The following is a 24,730-nucleotide window of genomic DNA, read 5'->3' on the forward strand; positions in this document are numbered from 1 at the left end:
CCATTTTTGCAGTTTTGTCTATAATATATAAACCTTTTATTATTAAATGCTACTTAAAACAACTTGTAAATTATAATCTTGCTAAAAACTAAAAATTCCCAAAAGCTAGTCAATGCAAACAAGCGCTACATGTTTTTTTTCCCTTACATAGACAACCAAAAACATATCCCATCCGACTCCATTTCAAAAAGTTGAACAAACCAGTTTGCAAAAGTACATATCATTGAAAATGAAATTCACACATAAATCGAGTAATAACAGCAGTTGAAACACAACAGAATAAGCAAGAAATATAAATTTTATGAATATCGATTCTTCTTTTCTTTATCCACATTACATATTGAAAATAAACCCTCAAATTTTTTGAGGTCCTTTGTGTCCATCAGTAATATGCTTTCCGGGGGTTGCCCTACAAAATATCCATAGCAAGACTAGTGAAAAAACCATTGACAAAACAAAAAATTTACTTTTCTCTCCTCTCCCACCTAAACTGGATATACTTTGTTTTTTACTATTATCCCAAGCTCTTACATTTCTTACCCAAAATAGATTTACCTAAAGTAAAGTAAAGAAGAGAAGAGTAGAGTACTTACAAGAGGATTTGGTCTATGGCGATAACCAAGCATCATACGTTTTTTGTACTGCTCATAGATATCATCATCAGGTGTGACTTCCCCTGGTTGAGAAGCCCCAACACCCAAATTATCTTTCTTCACATTACCAGCCATGATTGGATCTGCTATGCCGCTTCTAGAACTCCCCAGCCCTTCACCTGCAGTGAACTTACCAATTTTACATAAATACCCCTTCCACCAAAAATTTATTATTAGAGAACATTATTATATTACCTTCTTTCCAGCCCATTTTGGACAAGAGTCTATGGCCGACATTATCAGCCTGAATTTTTGCTCTCTCAGCAGCCTCCTTGGCTGCTTTTTGTGCAGCAACATCGTTACAAGAGGCCATGAATTTATCAAGCTCTTCCTGTGGTATATAATCACCCATATGATGACCTCTTTTCCCACCACCTAAATAACAACCAACAACCATTTATATTAACAATCAAATATTAAAATAAAATCTACATATCATATTTATTAACCTTGTAGAGAAGCAGGAGGTGGCATCTCATCTTTAGAGTGTTTTGGTTGTCTCCTCTTTTCTTCTTGTGCAGCCTTCTTCATATAAAACTCCATCATTGCTATTGGATCTGAACCTGATGGGGCACTAGATTCACCTACAGTATAAAAAAAAAAAAAAAAAAATGCTTCATAAAACTATTTAAAGAATATAAAACAACAAATTATGGATATGAATTGATTACCATAATTAACCCTTTCACTTGATGATATGTGTTCATTGTCAGTAGCCTCGTATAAAGCTGAAGCAGGAATCTGATAATTTGGTGGTTGTTGATGTGATCTTTGAGAACTATTATTCACTGCATTACTCTTTCCAGCTCCTTCAATAAATTTGCAAAATTGTTAGGCCGATAAAGAAAAGGTAAACAACATAGGCATAAATATATTTTCTTTACACATAAAAGCAACTTACTAGCATTTTTAACCAATAAAAAAAGTTCATTGTAATTTAATTTATAGTTATGCACAAACCAGTCTGTGATGTTTGAGAATCCATGGAATAGGTCAGAGCTTTTTCCTCCTCAATAAGCCGATATTCATAGTACTTGTAATCAGCACAGCTTTCATCAAAAAGAAACCTGAAAAGATATCAAAAAGAGATAGTATGAAACAGATGTCAAAAGCTGATCCTATGGAAATTTTACATGAGATCTTAACATTCATCTTCAAGAAATATATATACAAAATAATGAAATGTAAAACCAATTTATGAACATACTTGAAAGGGGTATCTCCGGGATTCTTTTGGCGTGTAATATGCTCAAACTGCCTTCCATTTTTGGCCACAAAACTTGCTAGTTTATCTGCAACCTTCTTTATTGTGGGATCACTTGGTGCTGCATGTCACTTAAATAACTGATTAAAACCAAGAGCATCAACATCTTACATCTCTTTCCACCAATGTTGACAGAGGTATTATGCATAAGCTGCATTCATCAGACCCCAGTAATTCAAGAATCTTTTGCCCTTTTCTCACCATTCAAAGGTAGAAGCTTTATTTTTTATTTTTTATTTTTTTTAATCATATTAAAGAAGAGACACCACCACCCATTAACAGTTAACACCCCCACCAACATGGGGGATACAGATCACAATTTCAGATGATGATATTTTGGAAAAACAACAGAAACTACTCCTTAAGAAATACAAAGGGAAATAGGTAATCAAAAGTAAGAAACAATTACCAACATAAACTTGTTTTAATGATTGGTCAGAGACATAAGGCTGCTCCAACTTTTGCCTTTTTAATGGTAAATCACCTACTACTCCATTACTCTCATCATCTTCCTCATCTTCACTTAACTTAACAGCAGGTGCCACAAGTTTTGATTTCTGTTTAAGGCTAAATGCAAGTTTGCCAGATGAAGAGGACTTGTTATTACTAATCACAGGGTTAGGTTTTGGGGACCCTGATAAAGGTGGGCCCTTTTCCTTCTCTTGTTGAAGTTGTTTGAACCTCTCCATAAATGAACCATCATTCACGAATAGGCTAGAAGCTTTTCCTTTCTCCATTGGTAAGAGGCAAGGTTCTTTTGGCTGTTTATAGAAATCACTGCTTGACAAGTAAGCTTACAAACTATTCAAGAAATGTAATGTAACTGAATCATATCACAAAAAAAGAGCAAATGTGCTTGAGTAATGTTGAACAGGCTGAGTTTTGTGTTAGTTGTGTAGTATACTGATCTCACAGCATAAGCACATATTGGGCTACTTAGGTTATCATCGAAATTTAAGGCTTTTGATAGTTTTAAATCTCAAAGGAGGGTGTAGATATGCATCTTGAAAGTCCAGAATTACATAATCTTGTTGTAACAACTAGATGTGCTTGAAGTTGTAACGTGTAAATTGTAATAATCACGTTTAATGCTATTGGTTGTTTGGAAATTATGATTATTTAAAGGTTATAGTTTATGCTAGTATCAAAAAATCAAAATGGTTATTGGATCCCTACATAATCAACTATAATTAAAGTTGCAATAACCAGATAATCACCCTCAAAATCTCAAAGGCACATCAACACTAACCCTAAGTCGTAGTGCATATAGATGTCAATCCATCATCAAAACCTCCACGCTACAAAGATATGTTGACTACAACAATAACGTCAATCAGTAGATCAATTTTTCGATTTCATCTAACAAAGCCATAGTCATCCAAAGGTTGTTAAAAAAGCTTCTAAAACTCTATTGATGTCAAATTATCCAACGAAACACTATACGAAAATTTTGGCAAAGGGAAGACCGATATTTTTTTAGCCACAGCAATTAAAATAACAGAAGTCACATGTCCAATCAACATCAAGATTCAAGAACCAAAATTTAAAGTACTCGAAAATTGAAAGATAAAAAAGCACAGAAACCCTAACTCGAAACGGAGGAATTAAGTTGCAATAAGATCAGACATTCACGAACCGAAGATCATAGTTACAGATCAAAATTACATACCTGGTTGAGAAAATATATTTATGCCCAATGAGCGGATCGGGGAATAGACCCGATTGTATTGTGTAATTGTAGCGTGTGCTTCAGGTTTGGGGAGGATTTGGCTAATCTTATATGGCTGTCTTCTGTTAATAATTTACATTTATTCCCTCTGATGTTCTTTATATTACAAAAAGAACCCTACCTTATTACAAATCCTGATTTTTCTACAATTCAAATAATTTTGTTTGATTATAAGCTTTTTGTAATATTTATAAGGGTAAATTGTAGAAAAACTCCAACATTTATTCTAATATCATTTAGAAAAACGGTTATATTCTATTTATACATAGAAAAACTCTTATATTTTCATTAAACTATTTAGAGTTATCCTAATATTCATTTTTTTAAGAACTTAACGGTTGTTTATGTTATGTCGTTTATCTTTTTGTTTTTAGATTGACATGGGAAAAAAGAACTAAACTACGTCACTTATTTTTGTTTGAATAAATAGTCATTGAGCAAATAGTCTATTTCACACGTTTTACTTTAGACAAGAGACAACCTCACTTATTTTGTTTTCATGTTAATCTAAAAACGAAAAAAAGATAAATGTAATGTCACAAAAAAAACCTGGTAATTTCTAAAAAAAAAAAAAAAAAGAATATTTGGGTTAATATGAAATGTAATTGAAAATGTAAGAGCTTTCTGCATATAAACAAAAGACAAAACTTCAAAAATGGTCCCTGTGGTTTCCGAAAATATCAAGTTTAGTCCCTAAGTTCAAAAAACCTCACGGGTCGTCCCTATGGTTTCAAAACCTTTAACAAATGGTCCTTTTCGTTAACTCCGTTAGATTTTAGCCGTTAAGTGAAGGGCATTTCGGTCATTTCACTACTACAGGGACCATTTATGAAGTTTTGTCTTATTTAAAAAATATATATATTTATTTATTTATTTAATATAAAGGGGTCCCACCCATCTCCCTCCCCCCTTTCTCTCTCTCTCTCTCTCTCTCTCTCTCTCTCTGTGTGTGTGTGTACGTCTTCTTCCTAAAAAGAACACACCCTTTTGATCTCCTCCCTCCTTCTTCACTTCATCATAAACTCCAAAACATCACTCAATTCTCACTCTTCATACACAGAAAGAGAGCATCCTTTTGGAATTTGAAGCAACCCCCGCATAAATTCATATTTCCACAAGCTTGATTTCATATGGGTTTTGAATCTCTCGAGCTTGGCACGACACTCTTCTCTCTCAACTACATTCACATCAAGAACCCCCAATCGCTCTATTTCCTTCTTCATCGGTTTTCGTTTACCATGCACCCACTGCCGTAAATCCTAACCTCCCCCTTATTTCTCCGACCACCCACCTTCAACGGAACCTTATCCGACCTGCAACAATGGCCGAATTGGGCGAAAACCTTAGTGTCATCCGTCGGTTCATCTTTCATAGATTCAGATAACGGACCAGACTCTGAAAGTTTACACAGAGAACTTAATTGGCTGATCGAAGATGCTATAGAAAACCCAAAACCATTACTAACCCTCAACGACTCCAAAACAACACTGTTTTGCAATGAAGAGCTTACTTGGGTGATCTTTACTCTTTATGGGGGATTTGGTTCTTAGTGTCGAAGAAGGTGATCTGATTCCAAGGCCTGAAACCGAGTTGATAATCAATCTGCTGGAAGATGCGATCAAGCAGAGTCAAGAATTGAATAAAGGTTTGTGGGTGGATTTAGGTACCGGTTTGCAATAGTTATTGGAATCGGGAGGATTTCATGGATTAGGGTTGGGAGAGAAGGTGGTTTTATGTGTATATTTTCAATTTCTTTGATTATACATCTGTATGTATTGAGTTCAGCTCCAATTTAGACTTTAATTAGAAGTAAAAACAAGGATTTCATGGTGATTTTCTTAAGTTGCACACCAACTGTTTGTGGAAATGTCCCAATGACATTAATTTGTTCACACCCCAAGCTGGTTATTTCTTGTTTCACAGCTTCTCCATAACGAAGATGATGATCAGAGAGATGGGTGGGTGGGCCCCCTTTATATTAAATATATATATATATATATATATATATATATATATATATATATATATATATATATATATATATATATATAAATAAGACAAAACTTCATATTTAAATAAGACAAAACTTCATAAATGGTCTCTGTAGTAGTGAAATAACCGAAATGCCCTTCACTTAACGGCCAAAATCTAACGGAGTTAACGAAAATGACCATTTGTTAAAAGTTTTGAAACCACAGGGACGATCCGTGAGGTTTTTTGAACTTAGGGGCTAAACTTGATATTTTCGAAAACCATATGGACCATTTTTGAAGTTTTGTCTAAACAAAATGTAAGGATTTTTTGAATGTTAGTAGAGAAATAATTATGTTTTTCTATGTTTTATCTTATTTATAAATATAAAAATATTTTGTTTGTTTGATAAATTTATAATGCTTGACATTTCACAAATACAAAAGCAACAAATTATGATAAGTAAATATTTATGCAAAGTTTATGATCTACTCAATTAATAATATGTCTATTTAAAGGTTGAATGAAGTCTTGTCTTCGAATTCATTGTATTTTATGGACCACTTTGTTTTCATGGTCAATGTTCAACACCATGTCACATATTGTCCAAAATTATGCATTTTATTGATATTAAACGTCTTAGAATGATCTAAAATATTATGAGTATCAGTCAATTATAAGATCAACAAAGATAGAGAATTTTTCATGATCTAAAATTTTTCTTGTATAACATTCTAGAAGGACAACGAAGGTGTTATTGTAATCTTTGATGGGTGCAAAAAATAATAATAATAATTCATTTATTTTTCTCTCAAATTAAAACATGTCACATATTGTCCACAATCAAATTAAGAGCAATTCGTTTATTTTGGAATATCTATTAAATTATAACATTATATTCTCAAATTTGTCTCATTACACTATACTTTAGAAAATCTAATAACGCTCATACTAATTCATGATTATACAACAAATTTAAAATTAAAGCCCTAGTATATGAAAAACACAAATTAATAAGATGTATCATCGCTGTAATAATAAATAAATCAATGAAAAATACACTAATTTTTTATAAGATTCATTTACTATTTAAAAAATAATTAAGATAACAAATAAATAAAAGTATAGGAATACAACTTTACAACGAAACCTATTTGTTGGATCTATTGTATTTCATGTGGCTCTTAACAAGTTGACCGGCGGCGATTGCTGACATGAGAGACAATTCTCCGGCCAAAACAGACCCGGCGACCACCTTCGCCAACTGTCGTGCATTAGATCCAGGCGACACCTTGTTTGCACCCTTCACCCCAAGCAAATTCAAGCACGCCGATTGTGAAGCCAATTGCGTCCCGCCACCCACTGTCCCCACCTCAATCGACGGCATCGTCACTGAAACATGAAGATCTTTGCCACCATTCACGGCCTCCATCATGGTAATACAGTGTGAGCTTTCCACATTTTGGGCCGGATCTTGTCCGGTGGCTAAGTACACCGCCGACACGATATTACTTGCATGGGCATTGAACCCACCTAAAGCTCCGGCCATGGCTGATCCAGTTAGGTTCTTTAGCATGTTTAGTTCCACCAACGAAGCTACATCGGTTTTCAACACCTTCTTCACCACCTCCTCTTTTATGATTGCTTCACATACCACTGATTTGCCACGGCCTTCGATCCAGTTGACAGCAGCCGGTTTCTTGTCGGAGCAGTAGTTGCCGGAGATGCCGATGATGTCCATGTCCGGGAAATCGGACTGGAGATAATCCAAAACGTTTTGAACACCTTTTGAAACCATGTTCATCCCCATTGCATCTCCAGTGCTGCAAGTAAACCTCATGTATAGATTCTTTCCGGCCATCGCACATCTAATGGTTTGAAGCCTTCCAAATCTACTTGACTTGTTGAAAACAGAAGCTAGAGTCTGGAAATTGAGTGGTTCCTCCAAGAAAAACTTCAACTCTGCCGCTCTCTTGGCGGTGGCAAACCGGACAACCGGAGCTCTAGTCATGCCATCTTTAAGGAGGATACTGGTGGCACCACCGGAAGCGTTGATGGCTTTACAACCCCTATTGGTACTAGCCACAAGACACCCTTCTGTGGTCGCCATCGGCACCGAGAACTCCATTCCGTCGAGCAATAACGGCCCGGCGATACCCACCGGAATTTGAACATAACCCACCGGCATCTCGCAACACTGTCCTAATATCGATTCGTAGTTGAAACCATCTAACGGTAAACCTTCAAGAGACCTTCCTGTTATCCTCTCCAAAGCTTGTCGTCTGATGAACGCTGCACGTTTACAGTCCCCAAGCTTTGATTCGAGCGAGTAAGAGGGTGTTTGTCCGGTAACCACCGCTTGTATCACCTCCTCATCTTCCGTCGTAGCCGTGAGTAACTCAACGGCAGTGGTGGACTTAGGGAGTGGAGTTAGAAAATCTGTATATATAGAGAGAGCAAAAATTTACATACGGATTACTTAAGTTGTTTGCGTATAAAAATTAAAAATTTATCCCGACAATGATGATGATTCATACCTTGATCGGAAATCTTGGTAACGCAGCCCGCGGAGTTGGTTGAATGGATGATCTCTTTGGCGTTTGTTTCTTCAAGTTCATCGTCTTCTTCTTCATCTGGAAACGGCATGGACTGGAGGAAGTTCATACCGAAGAAACCAAGAAAATAGACGAAGGAGGCGACAAAGCAGACGACAGCAGCCATCTCCGATAAGGTGAGATAGAGAGGGGTGGCGGTGTGGATCTTTTGGCGGAAGGTGACGAAGAGGTAACTGATAACGGAGAAGAAGAAAGCGAAGAAGATGGTGTTAAACAGAGGGAATGCATTAGATTTTGAGCAATCCACCACTTTCTTGTCGTTCGACTTGGGGAATTGGTCATCGGCAACGGCGAAGGATTTCATTTTAATTTCTAGTACGTGGTGGCCGCCGGTGTGGTGGATTGATTAAAATGAGAGGCTTTTTTCGATGATAAGTGGATAACATATGGAGTGCTATTTATAGATGTAAATGTAATGCCGGCTTAGTAGAAAGATCCTACTTCCTCGAAGTTACATGGGGAGGACTTTATTCGTCATTTTGTCTTTTAACTCTTTATAGAATACAATATATGTTTGTGCCCTAGTACACGTCAAGCATGCACACGAGAGCTATTAATTTTTAATAGGTAAATTGTAAACTTATTTTTAACTAGTTTGTATTAAAATTATCTTTTCAAATAGTTTAATACCTTTTTATTTTTTAAAGCAGCAAAAGCAAACTATCATAATGTCTACTTTAGCTTCTTACGATTTCTTTTACAACTTATTCTCTTAAATTTCCGGTCTCTCACACACACAAACACGTGTGTATATATATATATATATATATATATATATATATATATATATATATATATATATATATATATATATATATATATATATATATATATTATAAGTTTTAATAAGTATGATTCAAAGTCAAGATCAGTGATTGGTTGGATTAGCGTAAGATGCACAGATAAAGATGTAAGTTGTGGTGTTGAATCACAATATCGTCGAGACAGCTTCTCTTGTTCATCATTAATAAAACAAGTAATCTTTCTTATAAAATCTTAAAACAAAATAAATCAAATATGTATGCTTTCATGCATATTACCCAAAAAATATATTCATGGTAACACTGAGACTATGATAATAATCAAATAAATTCTATTAAAGAAACTATTGATGGCATAGAACAAAGTTTAAATGATTGGACAATAACAAAAACAAATATAAATACAATATATAAAATATGAACTGTCGAATATTTTCAAAGTTACTTAATCAAAATGATCGAACAAACTCTGTCTATTGGTCGAAACCAACAAAATTTAAATCTATTATCACTTAATTCTATTTTAGAACATAGACAAAAATATAAATTTCTTCATATCGTTTTAATACAAATTGCTATTAAATCTTTATTTAGAAATGATATTAATGCTCTTATTCTCCTAATTATAAGTGATAAAAGACATAAAGATTTTCAAAATTCTATTTTAGCTATAACAAAAACAAATATTACTAACGGACCAATTTATTTCAAGTGTTATCCAAATTTTTGTGTAAGATTATTCGATAAAAATATATTAGATACTTTAGTTTTAACAGTAGAAACAAAAAATTTAGAATTTAAAGATAATACCAAGCCTTTATTAACAATCTATCATGTTTGTTATAAAACCATGACAACCACGTTAGAACCAAGAACCCGTCTATGAAGCCTAAGAAATAAAACAATTATTTTTGAAACAAATACTAAGTATACTAAGGTTCATATGCTTAAAATGCTTAAATGGTCAGAAATTACCTAATCATGTAATTGGAATTTACAAAACGTTATTAAACCAAAAGCTTTAGATTCTTCAAAATAAATTTCTAATATTATTGAACATAATGATGGATCAGTTGATATAAATTTTTTGTTATCTCGATTTTCAACAAGTTCGATTCCAGAAGTTGGCACCTAAAAAACCTTCATTTTCAAAATCAAGATCTTTAAAACGAATGGTTGTTGATTATACTAATTTCATTCCTAAACCACTTTAACAAGATGAACAAAACAATAAAACTAGTTTACCTAGTCACACTAAATCTAATTTTATAGATGAACTTCAAAATTTTAAACAACAAATATGAGTAATAAAACTCAAATATATTGCAATTCCGATAACAATTATAATGCTAATTTACTTTAAATTTTTTTTTGCAAGACTTAAGAACTTCAAAAAAACACTTAAAAGAAAAGCAATTAGAAATACAAGAATTAATATCTAAAGGTCAAAATTATACTACAATTAAATTAGTTAAAATAGGAAGACTAAAAATTGAGATCGCTAATTTTAAAAAATTCATAAAATGTATCAATTATTCAATTAACCATATTACTGACAGTTTATAAATTTGTTAAATGAGTTCTAAAATACAAATTAGTTGCTCTAAAAATAATCGGCTTTGGATTAACATAATAAAAAGACATTGGAAAATGAACTATAATATGTGTAAACATATTCAATATTCATTACAAAGAAAATGACATTTAGTAGCTTACATTTTTAACGACATAATACGTTTGTGCCACTATATGACGTTTTTAATGACATATATTATATGCCACTATAAAAATTAATAAATTTAATGACACTTAGTATTTTATGTCATTAATACTCATTTTTAATTGTGGCATAATGATATAAAATGCCACTAAATTATTTTGATTTTGACTCATACAATTTATTATATGCCAATAAATGTTTTCTTCTGAATTAACAAGTTATTGTTTATATGCCACTATAAATTTTATCGGATTAATTTTCGTTCCCCCTCGTTTCTGTATTTACATTCTTAAAATTTTAAAGAGGGGAAAAGGTCAAAAATATGTTCCTCGTTGGCCATGCTCCTCGTCTCTCGTCCGCCCTACCCCCTCGTCGGCCATGCTCCTCGTCGACACTGCAGACACTCTCGTCTTCCCTGAAGTCAAGTTACAAATCCATAATTTCGATTTTAAGAATGGCGATTATAAAAAACTAAATTTGCTTGTAGTAGGTTTTCTAATATTTTCGATCAATTTTGTTTGTAAGAGTTTTTTTGTATTTTCGGTCAATTTTGCTTATATATCACTTGGAATTTGATTATTTATTGTTTGTTAGCTTTCAATTAACCAAAATTGTTGATACTATACAAATTAACATGCTGATTAAGTTTAGATTAAGTTTAGGAGTTTGACGTGAATGCTAGAATTCTTTCGCTCTTGTTAATTTTATTTTAAGAACATAGAATCTAAATCTAAATTTTATTATCAAAATGAATATCAAATCAAAATAAGTCAACAAGAAAATGTAACATTCCGACTCCTATGTATAAATTTGAAGTTTTTATATTCATATTTTTAGATCTACTCGACGAGTTGGCTGCCCTAACTCGTCGTGTAGAAACTTATCAGGTCGTGTGAACTTTAGGACCTACTCGACAAGTTGGAGGAACCAACTCGACGAGTTGAGGCTGTGCTTGAAAACCATATTTTTTAGGGTTTGCAACCATATTTAAAGGACCTTAAGTCCTCCCTACAACCTCCCTTACCACCTTGACGTCCAAAAACAAACCCTAATCGAGCTAACCTCCTATTTTGAGTGTGTGTGAGGCTAAATAGTGTGTTTGGTGCATTTCTTGAAGAGACTTGAAGATTGAGAAGCTTGGAACGAGAAGGAGCTTGTAGATCTAGCATCTACTTCGTTTTGGCATTCATTTGAAGGTAAAAAGTCATTACCTTGATCATTTCCTTGTTACATCTCTCCGTTCAAGAGTTTAGGGTCATTTTTAGCTTATTCTTAAGGTATTTCTGGTATTTAGCACGTTTTGAAGTAAGGGGATCAGATCTGTACTCCTCTAGGCCCACATGGACATAAAGTTCTCAACTTTATCAAGCTTTGGCCCTTCTTCATGCCCTAAACCTCTTTCTAAGACTATTTTTGGGTGTTTTAGCCTCTTGAGGCCTTGCATGCACGTAAAGTTAGCAACTTTACGTGGTAACTACAGCCTTGGAGGCTAGATCTATAGTTTGAAGCCTTGGTTTCACTTAAAAGCGTCTGAATGGGAAAATGGCTGAAGGAAATCGACGAGTTGCATAGCCAACTCGACGAGTTGGATAGGGTTTACCCGCCTTCTGGATTCTGAGTGAACTCTGCGAGTGGGTAAGATGACTCAGCGAGTTGATTAGGGTTTTCCCGGTCTTCTGGACACTGAAGAACTCGACACGTTACTCAGGTAACTCGACAAGTTGACTCGAGTTTTCCGTTTCTAAGTTCTGAAGGAACTCGACGAGTCAGTAGATGAACTCGACGAGTTGGGTCAACATGGACTGTTGAAATTGACCGTTAACTTTGACTTAGACCAAGGGTTGACCAAGTTTGACATCTGAGGGTATTTTGGTAATTTGGGATTCTAATGGAATCAGTCATATGTTGGTTACATGCAGTTGAGTTTGGAGCCAAGAGTTTGGGGTTGATCTTCTTGATTCAACACTACTTGTGAGGTGAGTACTTCTCACTATATCAACAGGGTTGAAGGCACCAATGCCAGCCCTTCTATTTGGATTTTTATCCTGGCCATCGCATGATGATATGCTTAGTGGCCTGTAAGGTCGGTATCCTGGTATATAGGATGATGTTATGATTAATGATCTGTTAGATCGGTCTGACTGTTTGTAAATTCTAGCTAGCGTTTGATATATATATATATATATATATATATATATATATATATATATATATATATATATATATATATATATATCTTGATTGTATGTTTGCGAGTGGGTTGAGGTGGTCCTGCTTTGTGTTCTAGGCCAACATACCTAGGGCGACCCGAATAGACTGAAGGCCCGATGGGGCGTACCAGTCAAGCCGAAGGCCCGACGAACGGTCTAGACATGCTGAAGGTCCGGTAGGGCAGACCAGACATGCTGAAGGTTCTGAGAGTGGGCCACTGAGGGCCCAGTGAGGGCAGTCCAGTCACACTGTAGCCTTTATATGCATGTTGTTTTTTAAGATATGGTTATGGTTGTATGGCGTTGGTATTTTGGGGGAACTCACTAAGCTTCGGGCTTACAATTTTGGATTTTGTTTTAGCTACTACGGATGATCGCGGGAGGAGAAGGTTTGATCGTGCACCTCCTCGAATTTTATGATTTTGATTTCAGGGATACTCTGATATGAAACTATTTTGAAAACATTTTGTAATAAATAATGGTTTTTGGATGCTTGAAAAAAGTTTTAAATTTTCATGATTTTTATGGTTGTCACACCAACCTAACATTATAATTTAGAATAAGAAGTATAACACCAAGAACAAAAGATCTAAAATGAAGCCATAACAAACTTAATCATCATACTTATGAAAAAATAGTTTTTTTTACTTTTGTTAAATATACGAACTTTAGTTTCTATTAAAAGAGAACAACACGGGTTTTTGAAGAAAGATCAGATGACATTCTTCTTGACACAACACTCTTTAATAAGGACCCAATATGCTCTTTCTCTTTTGCTAACTGAGTAACTGTTCAACTCTTTCTGTTATAAATGACATATTTTTATTTGTTTTATAAACTAGATGAGGCTGCTATGGAGAGAGTATTCTTGAAGTCTGTTGATAACTACATCAATTGGTGGTTGTTGTTCGCTTACCAAAACGTCCCAATAATATGGAGCGAGTGTGACATTTCTACCCCTACATCTTTTTAGGGTTAGCTAGAGCACAAACCCCTTAGCTTTTTTCTTTTGCTTTTGTAGTTCAAGTACCAATAAAGAAAAAAAATATTCTTTTTATCTCTTTATACTTTTTGATATGGGGTGAAGCTACCAATGTTCGATTCTCTATGGAATTTGTATGTTATATATTTCATCCTGTAAGATATTTTCTTTGACATGTAGGTGAATAAAAAGCCATTCATATGTTCTAGAAGGTTTAACTCAAAGTTTAATAAACAGATTGGAGACGAATTGTGTGGCTTAATGAGCAAGCAACTTGTAAAGCCAACCACTAGTAGTATTATTGAAAATGGTGTTTCATTTCTCGAACAAGTCATATGTCTTATTTATGATGTTGTTGATGCAGTATGTCATGTACATGTATTTCAAACTTTGCCACTTTCACCATTTCAAGAATTTTTTTTTTATATGTGAAAAGTCTTGACTTTTTCTTTGCAGGAAGCTGATAACAATGAAACGGGAAGGCACTTTATTCTGCATGGAGAAATTGTGTTGATTTCAATGAGTACTTATGGTAAGCTTTGTCAAGCAACATACTTTACTCTTTTTACCAATATTGATGATGCACTTACATTTTTTTTTTACCATAATAGAAACATACTTTCATTTGTTTATTACCAATTTGCTCTTATAAATACCTTTTTAATGATGTTTTATTCTTTATCTTGTTTCACACCATCTATGTTTTTTAAGGTCCCAAATTCTCCTTAAACTTGGTTGCCTATTTGACACAAATTCATTTATCCTCTTGAAACCATCACGACAGTCAAACATATTCATCTTATGATCTTTTTTTCAGCAATCAACACATTGACTTTTCTATATAGCTTTCCTTGACAACTGTGAAAACCCAAAAATTTATATTATGTACAACCATCCACTTCAATAGAAGTCAAAACTATTTCTGATAACTTTCAAGCTTTTGGAATAAGTTTGAATGGTTTAAAGTTAGTACTTCAAGAGATAATTGGAGAGAGGATGCCCTAGTGTTTATTGTACATCAATTAGGTTCCAAAAACCCCAAGAGTTTAGAGTTTACGGTCCATAATGGCATTAGGGTCGTAAACCCTAAAGGCTATATAAATAAGACTTAACCATTTTTCGTTCATTTCTTCCATTTCAACTAGAGAAAACTCGATTTCTCTCCCAAGGATCTTCAACCGTTCATCCCAAATTGTAAGTACTTCAACCCTAGAGTGTATTAAAGTGTATTACATGCCTAGATATCATGGAAATCATCCAAATGTCACAAGGACAAGGTGTTTATGGCCCAAGAATCTTCTTGGACTGTAAACCCTAAAAATGGGGCCAAAGTGTGCCCTATGTCCCTACAAACCTTGGAAACAAACCTAGAACCTCCCCTTGATGTCCTTAGCACATAAAAACCACCAAAAGACCCCATTTATATGTGTTTACGGTTTGGGGATCTCCCAAAACCATAAACACCCCAAAGTGTGTTATGATGTCCCATATTCCTTCCTTATGCCTAGAAACTAGCCTAGACTTTTACCTTGAAGTGTTTAGGACTTGAAAACATCAAAATACCATGGTCCATAGGAGTTTGCAGCAGCAAACACATGGAGAAATGGTCCATGGGCCGTAAACTCCATTTAGGAGTGAATTGTTGCCCTAATCACTTCCTAAGGCTTAAACATGAAGTAGGAATGCTTAGTATGACTTGGAAGGCTTCAAAACTCAAATTGGTCAAAGTGTAATGAGTTTACGGCTGTAAACTCATGGGTTTACGACCGTAAACTCAATGAGTGATGGTCACAAGACCTTAAACTCATGTTTTGGTCATTCCACTTCCCTTTATTGAATCACATGTGATTCCAACACTTAACCAAGGTGTTTCCTAGTCCCGGAAGGTTTTTTATTTCATATAGTTGTTTATAAACACTATATTCATGTCAATATGTCCTTATATGCCGTTTAGGACTTATTGTGTCATGGGACTTCATTTGTGGAACTTCTCATTCGTACGCGCATACCCGTTTGAATCACCCACATCAGGTGAGTTCATACCCCATTATGAACCTTTTAACTATTTTAACTGTTTTAAGAGGGGGAATACAAGTTGAACACAATGATAATTGTGTAAATGTTTGTTATAAACATCTTTCAAAATGTTACTTATGTTATTTATAAGTTTGTCAAAACATTTCAAAACTCTTAAAGGTTATGTTACTTTATAGTTATACAAAACTTCGTTTTTAAAGTACAAGCATAACTTAGTGGATAAATGAGTCTTTTCAGTAACAGTCCAGGTAGAACATTAGTAAACTATTATAGGTATAGTTTAGGAGAATGCTATTCATTACTTCTAGTACAATGAAGTACACAAAGAGTCAGTTCAGTTCATGAGTCTATACTAATGCAATACGTTCACTTAAATACTTTTGCGTAGATACGCTTACATGAATACGTTTACATAAATACGATATCATTACACAATAACAGAACAAAACATAATAAGGTGCTATAGCATGGAATGATTTCAGGATCTAACTATACCAATGAATCACTTCTACATTGTGATAGTTATATTGGGTATACATGATCATAGTAATGTGGATGTTCGCGGCTTGCACTCATGCAGGGGTCGCGTGTAGTTCCTAAAATCTCTTGACAAGGGAGCGTTTAGCATAGGATCTAGCCATCACATTATGCCTTAACCCTCAATTAAGGCAAAATAGTACTAAAAGTAGTCACTTATTACAAATACTACAGTACTTACACTGTCAATACGACAATTATAGAAGGATATAAAATTCCAGTTTCAATATTATTAATACATTTACCATGTGTCATATTCACATAATCAATGAGGTAGGTTAGATTTAATTAATAATAGTCGTACAGTCGGGTCTTGGTAGAAGGCTACTTTCAAAACAGTCGGGTCTTGGTAGAAGGCTACTTCTAAAAGTTAGGACCATAATGGTAATCTTATGATTCCTTAATGTATACACTATAGGATACATATATACCAATAGGTTCCGACAGCTAATAGGATGCATGCTCTTCGCTTTATTTCCTGTCCTCGTTGGGTTGTGGGCTTGGAACGAGTTCACCCAATCTATTATCTACCCGATTCTATATATATTTATGCTTAGTATACATTAAGTCATCATAAGGGTACCAGGTATGGATCAGGTTATAGGACACAGATTCGAAGCACAGTTTTTCTAAGTACAAAACTTACTTTTCAAAGTCAGTACTTTTGGTATATAAAATTCGAGATTTCCCAGATAAGGGTTTAATCGATTTTATTAAGTCAATACAATTTTAAAAGACTTTAGGTGAGTAACTCTATAATACCTTAGTTTATACACCATGTTGATATATAAAACTAATACCCAATAGGCAGTTAAATGTGTGTTTTCCGCCTTGCTTCCTGTTCCCTGTTGGGTTGTGGACTTAGGGCAGATTCACCCAATTAACTTTCTATCCGATATCAGATTATATATAGCAGTATAAACTAAGCAATTATAAAAGTAGTCACTGTGGTCACTATTTTACTATAAGAAAAATAGGTTTTCTTAAAAGAACTTTCATTAGATATAAAGGAACCATTACAAATAGCTCCATGAGTAACAAGTGAATACACCAGGGTTATACATGACAACGATCTAACAACCAATGGAATGTGTGCTATCCGACTTACTTTCTGTTCCCCGTTGGGTTGTGAGCTTAGGGCAGATGCGCACAATCGATTGTTTGTTTGCTCTGAGTTTTATATAAGTTGTACCCGCTTAGTACCCATAGAAAGGCTTGTAGTGTCATTTTACTTACTTTCATTCAAGTAGGAAATATATAATTTTCTAGAGGAACAGGTGAACTTTTCAAAATAGAACTTACAGCTTACATCGCTTTTACGTATACATTTTTCAGTAACATTTTACAGCTTACACCACTTTTACATAAACATTTTCAACAACGCATTACAACTTACTCACATCACTAAAATCTTATGAACTCACCAGCTTAATTGCTGATCAACTCTTTCAAATAACTTGTATTCTCTGGAGAATATTAGACAGATGCTCGTGCTGAGGATTTAGAAGATGAAGCATTACACTTTCAAGTCTTATTTTGTTATTTATGTATGAATTCTATGTTTTGTGAACACACATCGTAAACACTTTCTTTTGAAATGAAATGGTTGTTTATTACTTGCTTACCATATACATATATCGTGATACTTGACATGACGTTCTCCACCCCGAACGTTTCTGTCGTTCCGGTTTTTGGGTGTGACAACAACCTTTGACTTGTAGCTTCATATTCTTTTTATAATCCTCTGCTTTATTACAATATTATGACTTTCTAAAGTTTTTTTTGAAGGAACATTATTATGTTGGATGTGGCATGTATGAAGCAACAACTGATTATATATTGTAATAACTTTTCTACCTTTTACTTTGTTCTAGTTCTTTTTCCTTTTAACTTTACTGAAGGCATTTTGGTAATGTTGGATATACAGGTATATGCTTTTTTCGCTTGTTGTATTGGGGTAAAATCTTATTTGCCTATTTTCTCCAGGTAAGTGACATGTTTTAGGGGTTGTTTCTTCTTGACTTAATTGGTTAAGCACATAGTTATACATGATTGTTTCTTTTTTGTTTAATTTGTACATTAATGATTTAATGGATTAATGTATTAAGACACAAACCATTTACCAAACTTTTCCCTACTTTTTTCCTCCCAACTCCTATCATGTTACAGTTTGATGGATATTATGAAAGATGTATTCTGGATGTAACGGTAAAATTGTTATTTAGTCTCATGCATCAGTCTAGAAAAAAGTCCTAGAAAATAAAACATATCTTACCTTATGTATACAACAATTTTTACCCATTCAACCACATTATACATGACTTAATGGGAAAAAGGAACAACACCTTAGTCTTTTTTCATGTGTTTCAACTATCAAAATTCAATATCACTAATCTTTTGATTTCCTTATTATGCAGATAAGGTGTCAATAACGCCAAAAAGGCAGATAATGCCTTGACTATTTCTAGATTGTGGTCCCCTGTGTTTTGTGTAAGTTAATCATTTTGTTTTCGTTCTGCTTTGTTTTGTACTTTCTTTCTCTTCATGCTAATGTATATGTTGGAATTGCATATCTATCTTCTAGAAATCCACATATTTTACATGAATTATATATGTTGTTGTTGGTTTGTTGCTTGGAGCTAGAGTTCCTACTGGTGAGGTAAATTTACATTTTTATCCTTGTGTACTCACATAACGTGTGAAACTCAGTAAATAGACATGTATACTTATTAAAAGACTAATTCACAATCTATATGTGGTCATACTTACTAAAAACTAATTCATATTTTCTTAATTCTTATATGTTAGGTATTTAAGTTTTGTCCACAAAAACTTTGAGAGGTTCCCTGAAGCATTCATGGATAATCTCCATATTCCTTTTTCAAATAGGTGTCCTTATCTCTTTCAGTAACATATTTTTTGAATTCCATATTCTGTTATATTAATGTTTAATTATATTTTACAGGAATTCCCTTAAGCTAACTAATTAGGTTCTTAAGAGAAGAAGATTATAGTACTATTTGTGAGATTTTGATTTCTATTATTTGACTTTTATTAGGTGAAATATTACATTTTTCCATAATATTTTTATGTATTTTGTTATTTCTACATGTTACAATTTAGTTATTTATTTTATTTTACATTATTGATAAAAATTATGTATATATAAATAGACTGAATTATAGAATCTCATGACAGACATATTTTTTGTGCCACAAAATATATTTTTTATTGTGACAAATAAAAAAATTGTCATTAAAATCTTAAAATATGTGCCACAAAAAACTTTTCTTCTATTTTGACAAATAAAAAAAGTGTCACTAAAAGCCTAAAAAACTGCAGCGACAAAAACAAAAAGTGTCATTAAATGGTTTTAGTGGGAGCGTTTCTAGTGACATTTATTATGTGTGCTGCCGATCCTTTAAGATGCCTTTAGTGGCATTTGTTTGAGTTTTTAGTAGCACTTTTTGTATGTCACTAAATGACATATTATTTGTAGTGATTTAAAAGGAAAAAAAAACACTATTTATTACAACTACAAACCAATAGTCATATATATAATAAACAAATAGAAAAAAAATTCTCGATTAATTGAAATGATCAAGATATACAAACAGTCAAAAGATCGTAATTTAGAAACAATAAATCATGCTTCTTCAATCCTAACCAAAACAACTTGTTAATATGGATTTTTCTAAAACATAATATCAAGTTAATTTTAATTACTTAAAAAATATTGAATATTATATGGAATATAATAATAAGAAAAGAGCTTGGCATAACAAAAAAAAACTTATATTACTTAAGATTTCTATATTTAGGACTCTGGGAAGATTATTTTTTATCAAACAAAATTTATTCTCCATTTTTTCAATGGTTTGAGTTATTTTATGCTACTAAATATAATATTGATTATCCATTCAAAAATGACTCTATTACTCCTATTTTTAATTAAAAAAAACATAGACATTAACTCTAATCAAGAAACTATTTCAAATTATCCACATAAAAAAATTATTATTGATAAAGATTTTTAGCAACTCCTCTAGTAAAAGTTCCAAATCAATAAGCAACTGAAAAAAAATTTGCAAAATATTATTTATCAAAATAATTACTCAAATAAAGTTTTAACAACTATTGGAGAACAGTTAGATAGAATAGAATAAAAGATTTTGAAAGAAAGACCGTTACAAAAGATTTTAATAAATTTAGAAATAGAAACAACGAAAATAAATAAAACATTAAAAAATATGGAATTACAATTATTCAAACGAAATGAGAAAAAAGAAGAAGCAGTATCTAGTAATTATTCAAATATTAGCTTTGTTCCTTATCAAATTGAAGGAAATTTAAATTTAGGAAATAAAGATCTAATAAACGAATTAGAGAAAAGACTTTCAAAATTAAATATTAAAAATATTAATACTCTTAAACAAATAGCAACTCATGAATCTGAAGATATTATGACTGATAGCGAAATTGACATTAATACTCTCACTCAACAATTTACAAATAATCAAGATACTAGTCAACTTCCTAATGAATTTTCTAAATAAAATAAAATTAATTAATCCGAACGTAACACATTTGGAAGAAATCAAAAGCCAACACTACGAAATTATTGAAATAGACCTTCTCTTCCTGATGTTCAAATTGAAGAAAGAGCATTCTAGTATGATCGTTCTGCCTACGATGGATCTTCTGTCTACGAATGGAATATCGATGGATGCTTTGAACATCAAATAATGAATATTGTTCAAGAAATAATTGTGGCAGCAAATGCTTACAAGTCAAAAGGTAATACTCAACTTCAAATTGTTAATATCATTTTTTCTGAGTTCAGTGGAACTCTTAAAGACTGGTGGGATTTCTATGTTATACCAGAAGAAAAAAAATAGGATTTTTGCTGCTACTAAAACCATAACAAAACAAGAAAATGGTCAACATATACAAACGTTAGATGAAGATATGGTTAATACATTAATTTTGTCATTATCAAAAACTTTGTTAGAGATCCTACTTCGCTTTAAGAAAAAACTTTCGAAATATTAATGAATTTACATTGTAGAAAACTTACTGATTTTAGATGGTATAAAAATAATTATCTTGTTAAAGTATTTTGAAGACCTAACTGCAAAGAAGCTTATTAGAAAGAACGTTTTATTGTTGGCCTTCCAAAATTATTTGTAGAAAGAGTTAGGCAAAAACTAAGAGAAAGCTTTAATAATCAAATTCCCTATCAAAATCTAACTTACGGAGATCTAATCAATTATATCAATAAAGAAGGATTAGTAGTTTGCACAGATCTTAGGTTTAAAGAAAACCTTAAAGATAAAATTAATAGTAAAAATGAATTGGGAAATTTATGTCAACAATATGGATATCAATCTTTAACTGGACCATCTACGTTAAAATCAAAAAAATTTAAGAAAAAATCTTTGAAATATTTTAAGAAAAATAGAAAATATAATAATCCAGAAAATTATCATAAAAGAAAAGACTACTCTATATAATATTACAAAAAGTCATCTAAAAATCTAAAGGAAAATCAAAAGACATTATTATTTATCATAACTATGGACGTACCGCCCACACAACCAACAATTGTTATGTCAATACAAAAATAAATGAATTAAATATATCTGAAGAATTAAAAGAAAAAATAAGAAAAATTATTTTAAATTCAGACTCGGACTTTGAATAAAGTATTTCTGACTATCAAACAATAATTTAAATGTTTTAGAACATACTACTTCTTATTCCGATAGTTTTGATGTATGTGAAGGTATTGGTAAATGTCACTATAATACAATTAATGTGATTACAAATAATTCAATTAATGTTCTCACTCGTAATGATAAAGAACTATTAAAAAACTTAAATTCTATTAGAGATAAAAATATCTAAGAATTAATTATTAAACAAATGCTCAATAAGAAAGAAGGGGACACTATTATATCTAATAATACTAAATTATTTAATCTCAATAACGTATTTGAAAGATTTTCTAAAAAAAAACCAATTTCTGATGAGAAACTTCAAGAAGAATTAAAATTGGTTAAACAATAAATAGAAGAAATAAAAAAATAGACTTCTTATTAGTGAAAAGGAAAAATAATCTCTAACAAATAAAAATGATTTTCAAGAAATCGAAAAAGAAAAAGAAAATGAAGAAGTATTAATTTGAAAGATTATAAATTCATAGCTTTCTCAAAAATAGAATACTCAGATTACTCTAGTAAAAGATAATTTTCAAATCAAGATAACAACTTTAATTAATAGTGGCGCAGACATGAATTGCATCTAAGAAGAAATAATTTCTACTCACTTCTATGAAAAAAACTTATTCTAGATTAAATGGAGCAGGCGACTCAAAATTAATCGTAAATTACAAAGTTTCGGATGTTCATATTTGTAATGATCAAGACTATTGTTTTAAAACTCATTTAATTTTAGTAAAAAATTTCACTTACCCTCTAACTCTAGGAACACATTTTATTACTACGATATATTCATTTAATGTCCATGAATATAAAATTAAAACTAATATTTTTGGAAAAGAATGTTAAAATCTTGTGAACCTATTCAATACTCAAATATAAATATACTCAATTATAAAACAAAACAAGCTAAATATCTTATTAATGAAATAAAAGATATTCGTATAATTAACCAATTAGAAGAAAAACATATTCAAGACAAAATGACAGCTTTAAAATCAAATTTTGAAAAGAATGTTTGCTTTAATATTCCAAATGCCTTTTTGGAGTAGAAAACAACATATCGTCAAATTACCTTATATTAAATTTTTTAATGAAAAAGACATTCCTTCAAAATCAAGAGCCATTCACATGACTAATGAATTGGAAATTCATTGTAAAAAAGAAATTCAAGAATTATTAGATAAAAAGTTAATAAGAACTTCTAAGTCACCATGGTCTTGTTCGACCTTTTATGTTATGAATGTCGTTTAATTAGAAAAAGGATCACCCGGGTTGGTTATCAATTATAAACTTCTAAATAAAGTTTTAGAATCGATTAAATATCATATTCCCAATAAAAGAGATTTATTGAAAAAACTTTATGATTCAAAAATATTTTCAAAATTTGATATGAGATCAGAATTTTGGCAAATACAGCTTCATGAATCTGATAAATATAAAACTAGTTTTAATGTTCATTTTGGACATTATGAATGGCATGTTATGCCTTTCATATTAAAAAATGCTTCTTCTGAATTTCAAAATATTATGAACGATATTATCATTCCTATAAATAGTTTCGCTATTGTTTATATTGATGATGTTCTTATCTTTTCAAAATCTATTGACCAACATTTTAGACATTTAAACATATTCCATGATGTTATTTATAAAAATGGTTTAGTTATATCAGCAACAAAAATGCATCTATTTAAAGATTAAATACACTTTTTAAGACATGACATCATTAAAAACACCATTAGACCAGTAACAAGAAGTTTAGAATTTTCAAGTAAATTCCTTGACGAAATTAAAGATAAAAAAAAACAACTTTAAAGATTCTTAGGATGTTTAAACAATATACATGACTTTTTCAAAGACTTGGTGTAACATCCCAAAATTTAAAACCAAAAATTTCATTTTTAAATAAGTATTAAAGAAACCATTAGTGTTAAAAACATTCATCGTGTCATCTGGTAACAAAACATCATCAGAGTATATCTCCCAAGAATCTCATAAAACATCATCGTGTCAATAAACAAACATGTCTTGATAAAACATCATCAGAGTATATCTCCCACGAATCTCATGTGCGGAATAATGGTGTGATGCGCTGCAATCATGTCGGCACATTTCCCTTCGAAGAAAAGGTACCTGAAACCAAAACTGAAAACCGTAAGCACAAAGCTTAGTGAGTTCCTCCTTCATACCACATACCATACAATACACATAGCTCCTTGCATATTCGGGTGTTGGCCTACCCCTTCGGTCTCTTTCAACCAGTAACTACCTAGCATATCTGGGTGTTGGCCTACCCCTTCAGTCTCTTTCAACCGCTAACTTCCTAGCATATAAGGGTGCTGGACTACCCCTTCGGTCCTTTCGACCAGTAACGGGGACTATTTCACCCCCTACTACTACCATATATCATTCTAGTACATAAACACATAAGTCACATACTGCCTAGTATATCAGGGTGCTGGCCTACCCTTTAGTCCTTTCGACCGGTAACGGGGTCTGTCCTACCCCTCCTACCACTATCACATAAT

At 32.3% G+C, this 24,730-nt stretch overlaps 2 protein-coding genes across 3 annotated transcripts; both read right to left on the reverse strand.

The window, feature by feature from the left end:
* Positions 1–204: 204 nt before the first annotated feature.
* LOC111887738 (SURP and G-patch domain-containing protein 1-like protein) lies at positions 205–3,721 on the reverse strand. Of its 2 annotated transcripts, none has more exons than XM_023883900.2 (9): positions 3,587–3,721; positions 2,327–2,678; positions 1,861–1,978; positions 1,614–1,720; positions 1,325–1,462; positions 1,103–1,237; positions 849–1,028; positions 594–772; positions 205–409 (listed from the first exon to the last, which is right to left on the reverse strand). In XM_023883900.2, exons 2-9 carry the CDS (start codon positions 2,652–2,654, stop codon positions 383–385), a joined length of 1,212 nt encoding a protein of 403 aa, XP_023739668.1. In that variant the 5' UTR covers positions 2,655–2,678; positions 3,587–3,721; the 3' UTR covers positions 205–382. The 2 variants fall into 2 exon arrangements, with proteins under 2 accessions (XP_023739668.1, XP_023739667.1); XM_023883899.2 differs by having other exon boundaries at positions 2,327–2,694; positions 3,587–3,713.
* A 2,906-nt stretch (positions 3,722–6,627) lies between these two features.
* Positions 6,628–8,616, reverse strand: LOC111887736 (3-hydroxy-3-methylglutaryl-coenzyme A reductase). Its single transcript, XM_023883898.3, has 2 exons — positions 8,155–8,616; positions 6,628–8,056 (listed from the first exon to the last, which is right to left on the reverse strand). Exons 1-2 carry the CDS (start codon positions 8,534–8,536, stop codon positions 6,768–6,770), a joined length of 1,671 nt encoding a protein of 556 aa, XP_023739666.1. The 5' UTR covers positions 8,537–8,616; the 3' UTR covers positions 6,628–6,767.
* Positions 8,617–24,730: the final 16,114 nt, after the last annotated feature.

Source organism: Lactuca sativa, chromosome 4, assembly GCF_002870075.4.
Source record: "Lactuca sativa cultivar Salinas chromosome 4, Lsat_Salinas_v11, whole genome shotgun sequence".
NCBI classification, from domain to species: domain Eukaryota; kingdom Viridiplantae; phylum Streptophyta; class Magnoliopsida; order Asterales; family Asteraceae; genus Lactuca; species Lactuca sativa.